At 39.4% G+C, this 11,547-nt stretch overlaps 3 protein-coding genes across 3 annotated transcripts; 1 reads left to right on the forward strand and 2 right to left on the reverse strand.

Moving 5' to 3' along the window:
• The first annotated feature begins 94 nt into the window (after positions 1–94).
• Positions 95–2,005, forward strand: LOC101307663. Its single transcript, XM_004291857.1, has 2 exons — positions 95–739; positions 1,210–2,005. Exons 1-2 carry the CDS (start codon positions 158–160, stop codon positions 1,681–1,683), a joined length of 1,056 nt encoding a protein of 351 aa, XP_004291905.1. The 5' UTR covers positions 95–157; the 3' UTR covers positions 1,684–2,005.
• A 550-nt stretch (positions 2,006–2,555) lies between these two features.
• Positions 2,556–5,247, reverse strand: LOC101307959 (laccase-21-like). The gene is made up of 7 exons (XM_004291858.1): positions 5,076–5,247; positions 4,731–4,882; positions 4,389–4,633; positions 4,185–4,316; positions 3,474–4,080; positions 3,010–3,371; positions 2,556–2,919 (listed from the first exon to the last, which is right to left on the reverse strand). The coding sequence occupies exons 1-7, from the start codon at positions 5,235–5,237 to the stop codon at positions 2,729–2,731; spliced, it is 1,851 nt and encodes a 616-aa protein (XP_004291906.1). The 5' UTR covers positions 5,238–5,247; the 3' UTR covers positions 2,556–2,728.
• An 825-nt stretch (positions 5,248–6,072) lies between these two features.
• On the reverse strand, positions 6,073–6,747 carry LOC101311733 (agamous-like MADS-box protein AGL62-like). Its single transcript, XM_004293176.1, has one exon. The coding sequence runs from the start codon at positions 6,745–6,747 to the stop codon at positions 6,073–6,075; it is 675 nt and encodes a 224-aa protein (XP_004293224.1).
• Positions 6,748–11,547: the final 4,800 nt, after the last annotated feature.

The following is an 11,547-nucleotide window of genomic DNA, read 5'->3' on the forward strand; positions in this document are numbered from 1 at the left end:
CAAAAAAAAAGAAAAAAGAAAGAAAAAAAAAAGGAAACTCCGTTTACTTTGGACCCCTATATATACTGAATCAACTCACCTCCTATACACTCACATCGAAACCCTCAGTTATCGGAGCTCTAGCTTCTTACTCTGTCTAAAACTCTCTCACTCAGGAATGGCGCTCAGAAAAGCGCTAGCCAAGCGCTCATTTGAAGCCGTGAGAGTGACGACGTCTCTGACGCCATTGTCCGTCGTCGTTCCGGACCACCAAACCATCGTCCCACCTAATGCAGCGCAGGTGAACTTCCACAGGGAGTATCTCACCTCATCGGAACCCTCCGAGAAAGGCTTTTTCCGGCGATTCTTGCACCACTCCGCCACCAGAATCCCTGAGTTATTCTCCCTCCCCGTCGGAGAGAAGCTCCGGGAAAAGATCAATGGCTTGAACGTGAACATGCACAGGAAGGAAGATCGGCTCCGGCTCGAAGGGCTCAGCCCTCCGCCGGCCGCCGGGGACGAGTCGTTTTACGGAGTATCTGTGAACGATGTGAGGAAGATCATGAGGCTGTCTCAGGTGCAGAAGCTGAAGGCGAGGCTGAGAGAGGTTCCGGAGAGCTCCGTTTCGTATTCGGAGTTTCGCCGGATCTGCGTGGAAGGCTGCGAGAGCGTGGAGCAAGCGGCTGAGTTCGCGAAGCTTCTAGATGATTCCGGCAACGTCATCGTTCTCGGAAATGTTGTGTTTCTCCAGCCCGAGCAGGTTGATAACATTTTTTTCTCTCTTAGTGAAATTTGGTTTAGGATGAAGGTGTATTTACCGAAAAACCCTTGTTGTTGTGGCACTTTGGCCACTGAGATTTGCTTACCAAATCTGTTTTGTTGTTTTGCCCCCAAAAACTGTGTTTTCTGGGCTTCTGGGTCTTCAAATTTCATCACCCACGAGGTTGGTGTGAGTTTATTTGAACAAAATCAAAATGGTGTGACACGCGTCCATGGGATTGCTTTGTTTACCGAGCTGTCCATGAGTTAGGACCTTAATTTAGTAAAAAGAGTCCTCAAATTTGTTTTAATCTTAGAAACAGTTATTAGAAACAGTTAGATCGTCTCACGTGACATGTCTAATTTAGATGTTAAAACAAGATTATTATATTTTGGTGTGATCGGTGTTCGGAAATGTCAAGTTTTATTTCTAGTTTTGATGAGGTCTAATATGTCCCTCTAATCTTACAGGTTGCAAAATCAATAGAGAGCATAATCTCTCAAACCATGAGCCTGCCAAACGATCCAAGGAGAAGAGAGCTGGAGCAGCTAGAGAAGCAAAAGGTGATAATTGATCAAAAGGCCAGGGCCTTGGTGCGAGGTGAACTTTACGGTGGGCTGGGTTTTATGTTACTTCAGACACTTGGGGCCATAAGGCTAACCTTTTGGGAGCTAAGTTGGGATGTGATGGAGCCCATTTGCTTCTTTGTGACCTCCATCCACTTTGCTCTGGGCTACGGCTTCTTCCTCAGGACATACACTGAGCCCACCTTCCAAGGGTTCTTCCAACGCCGTTTCAAGACCAAGCAGCAAAAGCTCATGGAGGTCTACAACTTTGATGTTCAAAAGTACAACCAGCTCCGGAAAGTGTTTTATCCGAATTCCGGTAAACCAGTGTCGACGTTTGATCATGTAGAGACAACCCTTGTGGGTGATGTACATTGAGGATTAGTAGTGCTTTATGTCCTAGTAGGCTAATTAGGTAATAAACTTAAGCACATAGAAGGAAGTAGAAGAGAACTTTGGTTGTAGTATTGGTCGTTTATGAGAAAGCAACCAGTTGTTTCGTTTGCAATCTCTTATGTTGCTAGTACAAATTCAACTAGTGACATGTAGGGTTCAAACTGAAAAGGGTTTCATGCCCTTGCGGAAACTGTTACTTGGCCTAGCTATTTGTAAGGGGAATTTGAGATCCGATCCTTTGAAGTGATCCGGTTCTCATGTATTATAGACTGTACAGTAAATAAAATTGCATCTGTGTACAACGAAAGCTTGTTACTGGGTGAAACTTCGAGTAAAATGTGCTGTTTACTTCCTTAGAACACAATCTCAACCGATTCGTAGTAATCCAGCACCTTCACTTTCTGTATCAAAGAATCATTGGTGAAGTTGCGATAACTGGTAAGTATATTCAATTAAGACTAGGACAATATATCCAGAGTTCATATATACTTGGACAGGAGAAGTACTAGTAGAGAGGAAATTGAACTTCAAGAAAATGGCAGAGTTCCTTGGGGTCCAAAGATCTTCCTTTGTTGTGGTAGAAAATAATAAATTCTTCAACCACAAAACCAGTCCGTATGACCCCAAAGACATAAATGTTCTTAGTTCTTAGCCAAAAGCAAATGCTTCCCTTTCCAAACAGTTCCACCAAAACGTCTCCCCTTCTAGGTCCACATTTCAAATGCAGAGACTGATGTTTGATTACCAAGTCAATCCAACAACCATTTTACATACTTGTAACTTGTAAACTTTGTAAGTTTGATAAAAATCGAATCGAAAACAAGATCAAACATCTACCATCAGGATTCAGAACATCACAAAAATCAACAATGTATTGTTATATATATTGGATAGAAGATATGAAGTCTTGTCATCCTCCACATCTATGAGATATGGAACATTACAAACATACAATGACTAGTTCAATGGAACAATGTTTATTATTACTAGCTAGGAAACGGTAGAGAAAATGAATAGCTACATATGTTTACTCCATTTGCTTTTCAATCAAGGCCTCGTAATTTCTGATAGCAGAATCCAATGGAACATCACAGGAAGGCATTTGAGCTGGTGGTGGAAGCATACTAGTCTCAGCAGTGCCCCCGTCCTTGATTATAAACGCCGCCTCCATACCCCATGTCATATGTCTATCTACATGACAATGCCAGAACCACACCCCTATACCAAAAACCAGATAGTAAGTAAAATAGGTAGAATTATTGGGAGGGAGCTAGGTCACTTGGAAAGGTATAGATCATCGATACGTACCAGGATTATCAGCTACAAATCTGATAGTTAGCCATCCATTTTTGGGAGTGACGAATGTAGCAACATAAGGAGGATCGACCAAATTATAGCCTTTAGGGTCCTTCACTGGATCAAAGGGTCCGAAACCAAATCCGAGCACATAGAAACTATGCCCATGCAAATGCATTGGATGATTCACGGCACCTCCCATCACATTAGTCCCTTGGAACACAATCTCAACGGTTTCATTGTAGTCTAGCACCTTAACCTTTGTCCCTTGAACTGTCAGCACAGTAGACATCGTCGTCCCTCCATCTGTGAAATTAAAATAAGTAGGCGGCTGGTCCGGGAAATCTGTTTCATAAATCGGGTTGCTTATGTTCCTGCAACGAAAATCAATGCTCAAGTTAATTAAAACTATAACAAGCTAGCTAGCTAGCAAGTACTTCCATCTATCTGGTTCATAATCAACGTTTATATCTTACCTGTAGTAGGCTTGCAAGATAGAGTCTGTAGTTGGATTGACCCAGCTGATGTTATTGACGCTTGTAGCGAAGCTTATGTTTACGCATGTAGGACCTAAATCTGGAGCACAGTAAAGAGAGTTCATGGAAGCTGTTATGAACATTCTTGTAGTAATTTCACTCTCCTTTGGGACGTTAACGGGATGTTCGGGTGAGGCTAAGCTTCTAATCTTATTGGTGAAATTGAAGGCTTCTGCTTGGGACATGTACATGGGAAGGTGCTCGGGAAATAAAGGAGCGTCGGTTGTGGTATAGTTGCCATTATATTGAAGGATTGCAGTGGCATTCATATGGTCGAAACCGGTGTCGGATGTGGTACTCAGGTATTGTCTACCAGCCATGTAATAGAGCCCCGGAGTAGAATTTGCATAGAGCAACACATCCATTGTTTGTCCCGGAGTGACAACTATATATCTGGTGTTGATCGGTTTTGTGTAGGCTCCGTCCAGTCCGACCACAGTTAGGTTGTGCTCAGCAATTGCAAAGAAAAACTCTGCATCGATGTTAGCATTCACCAGGCGAAGAAGATACGTCTTGCCGTGATCCACCTTACGACGCCATGTTGCATCTGCATAAGAGCAGGCAATGTGGAGATCATCAACATTCATGGAGAGTTGGAGACACATCAGAGTATATGTTACTAATGTATAGAGTTAACTAACATATACATACTTATGGAGCATGGAAGAAAATCGCCGGGTTGGCCATTGATGGTGTAAGCATCTGACTGGGGTAGAGTCTCGGTACTTCCAGGCTGCAAAGACTCCTCAACTCGTTCTCTCAAATTTCCCAGGTACCAAGATCCTGCAATTTTATGCTTTTAATTAGTAGGAACTCAAACAACTTTGTCCAGCTACACAATATACAGATTAATACCGAAAACAATGATCTCCTCTTCATCTGGCTCTGGAAATGGAAACATGGTTCCAAGAGCAGGCAAAACTACAATAGCACCGTGAACACTGGCTCTTGTCCAGTCACTATGAGCATGCCACCATACAGTTCCTTCTTCCTCGGTCAACTGAACTTGATAGGTAAAATTTGTACCGGGTGCAATTGGACACTGTGTTACATATTCAGGGCCATCAAACCAAGGGTTTCTTGGTTGCTTGACTCCATGCCTGAACATATATGTAAGAGAGATAAAGGTTTCTGAAAATCTGTGGAACATTGTGTGTGTTGAGAGAAAAGGGCGAGTACACATAAATAACTAATTACCAATGAATGGTAAAGCCATAAAATCCTTCATTATAAACATTAACATATATGGTATCCCCTTTGCGAGCTCGGATTGGTGGACCTGGATAACTTTCGTTTACAACCAACATGAGCTTGTTTTCACATAATCTGGTGAAGTTTACCTCCTTTACCTAAATAATTGAAATTCACCAAGACAAAGAAATCAGTAAAATGCTTATTATCAATTAAGCTAGCTGATGCTTAGTTAAAAGGGTGCGAGTTTATGCATCCATATGTGTATCTGGAATGAAATGAATAATAACTGAGCTAGAACACAGAAATAGAATAGCAGAGGTTGGAACTGATTAAGAAATAAAGACTTACTATAAAATCATAGTAATGCACTTCGGCTAGAGCCATAGAGACAAAGAAGGGCAGGATAAGACTTGCAAATACTAGAATCCTTGGCGACATTACTGAACTACTTCTGTTTAGGGATTTCATAATTGTTGTTAGTCGACCTCTTCGATTGGTGAAGTAATGCATATATGGACTGGCTACCTTTTTATTTCCAACCTCGACAGCTATTTATAATTCTGAAGTATACGTAGTGAATCATGTATGTATGAACAAGATTATCAACGAACTATCAGAATTAAAATGAAACTATTTATATGTTGACATGCTGTTATTCATATTCCCTAATTGATAATATAGAAATACAAGTATATGACCTACCCAATTTTCTAATACTTTAATAGGGACTCTGCATTTTAACCAAACCTCATCGATCGATCAGTTGTATGAAATTAAGCTTGGCATAGATCTTTCGTTTTCGCCAACACGGAAAACTCGTTTTCTTTTCCCCAGCAGAAACTTTCCCAGAACCAAAAGGTCCAAAAACTAAACTTTCCGAGTCCATAAATGAAGATCAAGAAACTCGGATAGAAATAGAATGCACACCAGAATGTAATTTATAAGAGTACGTACGTGAGTCATTTTCAGAAAGATGGACCAATGAAGTTCAATCACGGTGGATGAATCATGTGAACAGTAAGGACCATAATAATTGGGTGTGGCTGGGGGAGGGAACCTCTGGTTTTCATAAGGCCAGCAGGGAGCAAAAGAGATTGTTTTCTTTACTGCTTTGATTCTATGATACAATATACGTATACATGCATATATACTTGCAATAGTTGATAACATATGAATATATAAGTCATTTTATTCAATTCGTATCCTTGAGTTTGAAAAATATAATCACCAGATGTCCAGATCGATCAAATAATGTCAAACAATCTACTCAAGAAAACAATTAATCCGGTAACATAAACGCTAGAAATTAGAGATTCTTTCAAAATGTAACAAGACACAAATGTACCTAGACCCCAAAACCATGGTTCCCAAATTGATCACCGAAATCAGTACCGAAACAATTATCGGGTGCCATCATATGAAGTCGATGAACAGGAGGAAGAGATGTCCCTGCAACAGTCCCACTCATAATCTTCTTGTGATGAGCCCTATCAGCTACCTTGTTCCTCAAGGTTTCCAATGCCATCATGTACTTCTGCCTCTCTCGCTCCTCCAGCCTCACCAAATCCACCGGCTCATCCCACCAAAACCCCTCATTAAGAACTTGAACCCCGGTCATTCCCATTTCCATCATCGTCTTCTTCTCACTCGCCTCGGCTTTCGCCTCCGCCATCTTCTTCTTCAACTCCTCTTCCTCCTTATGCTTCTCCTCACACAATTTGTTGTACTCGGCGATGAGAACCTCTTGGGCCTTATCATCAGCTCCGACTACAGAGCTGAGACCATTTTGATAGCTCTCGATCACTGCATGGATGTCGGGGTGCCCATAACAGAAGACCTTGTTGGCACTAGAGAACACGATGACTGCCATGTGAGCGCCACATAGCACGCTCAACTCACCGGCCTTCTTGAATAATCCGGCGCGGCGCTTTGAGAAGGTAACTTGTTTGTTGCTCGTATTTTCTATCCGCTTAATCTCGATTTTCTTCCGACCTTGTGTTTTCTTGAGCATGGTGTCCATCAGAGATGACTAACAAATTAAGGTAATTATATACGGATGAATAGAGTAGTGTGTATATATACAATTTTTAGTTTTTTGGTTGGCCTAAAATCTTGGTTATTAGATAAAAATTATGATCTATACAACCTTGATTTTATCAATTACCCAAAAATCCTCTTGCAAGAGATTCTCATACTAAATGCTAGATGGTGTCCAAGAAGAAAGTTCAACTTGGTCAGATTAATTAATGATTTTCCATGCAAATTCTTACTATGGTGTCCAGCGAAATCTCGATTTAAAACACTTCATAATCGATCAAAACACCCCATAGTTCCTATATTAAGTTGTTAATGTAGCAAAAAAGTAGGAATATTGGAGAAAATCATTCTTACACAATTTAGGAATAAAAAGTATAAAGATCTTATGTATCGGTGTAATAATGAGATAGTAGAGTACGTATTGATGTTTATGATCACAATATCTCATATATAACTAATTAATTAGCTAGATCTAATTTTGATTACGTATCATATCAACTCCCTATTCCTAAACTTAAGTTGGTTAACAAGATTAATTAAATGCACTTTTTATTAAAGAAAAAGAAAAAACAAGATTAATTACACGAAAATTCTGAGTTTAACAGCATCGCCTTCTGGGCTTTTGAAGTGAAAAAAAGCCCGTCAAATATAGTGGGTTGTGAGTATTTAAGCCCACGGCGGAAGATTTTGGTAAATGTGAAATTTGTGTTGGTGTCTTCATTGTGTTTTCTTCTTCCTTGGAGACCAAAGATTCGAGACCAGAGGGAGAAGGTGATCCCCCGAGACCGAGAGTAGGGACTGGACTACTCACTGCTGTGAGTGTGTTCGAATCAATTCCACATGGCCGATCACTCATTACTGTCTATCTTCTTCATTCAAAGATAACGATGTTCCAACGATCTTGTTATTATGGGCCTCCCTCCCTGCCCACTATGGTTAGGGTTTGGTGTGGGTTGGTACCCACTTTGCCCTTTGTTCCTTGCCACCTTAATTAAGTAGGATTAGAGACACCTAATTAATGTCACACTAATCTTTGTTTCATTTTTGGTTAATTCGATCAACCTTACTTTATAAATCATAATACTATGAGCTATTAAGGTTACTTTAATTAATTGGTTTGTAGAGTGGGGGATCCTTCAATCATGGAGAATATATGCATGACTTGTTTGATCAGGTTGAAGATTTTTCTTTTTATCAGGTAAATTATAACTACATGAGTCGAACTCATAAACTTTTTATTACTAAAAGGGAGACTATGACACTAGACCAAATGATACTGGGTTGAAATCGAAGCTTATGTGAATAGAGAAAGGTATTTAGTCTGGCAAATTAAACTCACCTGCTCAATAATTACAGTGTGTATATATGGTATTGACCAGGAGGTTTTCACGTTCTAAGTTGTGAGTTGTCACGCACAATTGGACAATATATATGCACACAGCCTTTCTACTTTTGCATGCAAATCGATCACATCAGACCTAGCTACGACCATGTAGACGACTACACGAGTCTTCAAGCACATTATTGTCTAACGTCTTTATGTTTTTGTCTTTGAAGCCAGACATTGTTCATGATGATGATGATGTATATTGCCCTATTGCGGGTAAACAAAATTGATATATGATTCGCAGTAGATAATTATCTGATTCCCCAACAAGTTAAAACAAGGCTACTGTGAGTCTGTGAGTTATTGATCTGGTATCCAAGAAAGGCAGTAGTCGGCACATATATATGCATCAATCATCAGATATCAATCTCTGAGCTAGGCGACCATTAATTCATATAATCGATGTCGGATCTAGCTAGCTTGATCGATTAGGTATTTTTCAAGTCAGAGTTTGGCTGACAGCAACAGCTAGCTGATCGAGTTCCATGCATATCATACATGGAGATTGGCAAAGATGGCATTTGGCATACAGTATACATGCAACAGACAATTAAGTGAGTTTCCTACTCAGCTAGCCTTCAGATGAGGTAAGAGGGAAGCATTTCAATCTGGACCAAAGGGGAAGACAAAAACCCAAAGAAATTTATTGGGGTTGTACGGTTTGGTTTTTTATTTATTTTTTGTTACAAAAAGTTTAGGGGAGAGTTTGGTTATGCTACACCATCATCGTCAGGGTAAACATGTAACCTCAACCTTGAAGGACTGACAGTTAACATATATTTGTCACACCAGCCTCCAAGTATGGATTTCCACATGAGAATTTACAGATCGCGAACCAACGAGGCTTGTTAATAACGGGGATCGAACTTAAATAGGGTCTCCACCACAAACCCGCCCTTGCCAACTGAGTCAAACTTTGTTGGTTGTATGGTTTGATACTTTGATAACCTAATAACCAGTTAGATCCCCAGAGCAGCAGAAAAAGATATAGAACAACCCAATTGCCTATTGTACGTTTTGTTTAACCTCACCTAAGACACCAACATGCAATTTTCAATTTTGAAATCAGACCTAGCTAGTTGCTGAAATTGTTCGACTTTTTCCGCATGGGTGGACTTCTATATCATTACGTTTCAAGATAGAGAGAGATTTCTTAGATCGAAACATAGATTCCATGACCTAACCTTTTTCATTATACAAAACAGAAGCAATTTGATCATCTATCCCTACCAAAGTACCAAATATATACGCCAATCATGCATTTTGGTGGGAAATTAGATAAACGACATGTAAAAAGAATCTTTCTTTTTTTCTTCTCTGTTTCTTTCTATTTTTGTTCTAATTAAACGTAGCTCGATCTGGTAAACGTTATTCTATATATTCTTAACCTAATAATAAGCTTCTAAAACCACACTTTCATACTTTCAAAGTCCAACCAGTCCTACCTCCTCCCACTCAGATTACTATCGCCGGGCTATCTAGCTAGATGACTCAAGACTTTTGATTCAAACCCACCCAACGAACCCAACCATGGTAATTTGATGAGGACTAGATATTCTAAAACCTATCTAACAGTGATCCTAATGTTGGTATGTATTAGAATTGAAGCACCATCACTCTGATCGACATCATTTCAGTTAGCTTAATTAGCTCGCTATATATAGATTAGGCCATGCCAGGGCATGCAGTACCTAATTGAAACAGACCATTTCTTTAGTTTTTATGTTAAACAACTTGGAACATATATGTGCATAGGGTTCAGCTACTATACACTATACACATTTGTATGACATAAATTAAGCTGTGAATCGTCCGATCGTTTAGCAATTCAAAATTCAAAACAAATAGACGACTCATAACTTGATGTATGCTATATAAATATATACGGTAGAAAAATCCATATCCATAAACCGTGCCGTTGAGGTTTTTCAGTCCTGGATCGACATCCCATACAAACAAAAACATTATTCAGTTTCCGATATGTTGGCTTGGAATTGGATGATGAGTGGGTTTCTAACTAATATGCACCATTGGAGACAATGATGGATTAGTTTTTGCTCCCTCTCTAAGTATATTGTAATCTACTCGAGGTGACCTATATAATTAAGCGCCAATTAGAATAAACAAACGGCAAACAAGGTCAAAGAATCAAGCATTATAAATAAATATATGTGCTTAAGGTGAGAGGATGTAGGTCAGCAATCATATATACCAAACCTAACAACCTTTCTCAATCCATCAAATTTTTCTGTAATATCCGAATGCGATTGCCCAAAGAAACTAATTGATCATTCTTTGTTTCTTGTACTTCAAGTCAGAGCTTCTCTTTGTTTTACTTCATCCCATGATTCCATTCCGTTAATTCAGATAAGCTGACGAGAATTATTCCAAACCAAAAATTCTACGTACTATGATCGACATTCCTTGTTCCAAACTTATCTGCGTACCCATGCTTCCCCATAGATCGATATGTCACCAAACCAAACAAAACACTGTGGATTCAAAAGTGTCTTTTGCCCATTCCCTCTGCTTTGGCTTCTGTTTATGTACCATTGACAGAGCACGAAAGACAACAATAACGTTTGGAGAGTAGAGATCGATCTCAAGGTAGCACAAAAAGGTGTCATACCAATTACAACAACATCAAGTTGGTAATTCGAATTCACTAGCTAGTAATGGCTTGAAGAGTACCCAAAAATTTAAAACCAAATGAAATCACAGATGAATTACAAACTCTCTTCTAGCTTATTATCCAACTCGAATGATTTGTAACCAAAAATAAAACCAATAATTCGCAGCTTAATTTGAGGATAAGAATTCATGAATTTTTTTTGAATTTTCCAGTGTTGCAGTGGAGAAGAGTCAAGTTGAGTGGGTCAGACATGTTTCCAAGAAACCTGCTGTCCAGCCCGGTCCTAGCTAGGGCATCCATCACCTTCATCATAAACTTATTTGGATCGACTGGTCAACTAAGGTTTACTGTAGCCATGGTCATGCACAGAAGTTAAATAACTCTGAGGACAAATTAACGTGAACTCTGTGTTAATTAAGTATCATGAAGGTCTTTTCTGGGTCTGGAATATCGGGAGGTGATTCGTTTGGCCATAAAAAACAATTGAATCTAATGAATGTATTCATAAACATATTGCAGTACCTGTAGAAAACATACTACTGTCTGCAGAGAATTGACAGCATGTTTTGCTCCAAACTATTGTTATCTACCATCCTCACAGTATAGCTAAAGAATCAAAAACAGAGAAATTAACATAAAATTGGAGGAGCCAAATCATCAACCTAACCCTTATTTTATGCACCCCTCCATTATGCAACCAAAGAGAAAGTTGCTCCTTGAAATAAATTATAAATGCATGCAGCATGCTAATAGATAGATCCTTG

The sequence above is a fragment of the Fragaria vesca genome, linkage group LG2, assembly GCF_000184155.1.
Source record: "Fragaria vesca subsp. vesca linkage group LG2, FraVesHawaii_1.0, whole genome shotgun sequence".
NCBI classification, from domain to species: domain Eukaryota; kingdom Viridiplantae; phylum Streptophyta; class Magnoliopsida; order Rosales; family Rosaceae; genus Fragaria; species Fragaria vesca.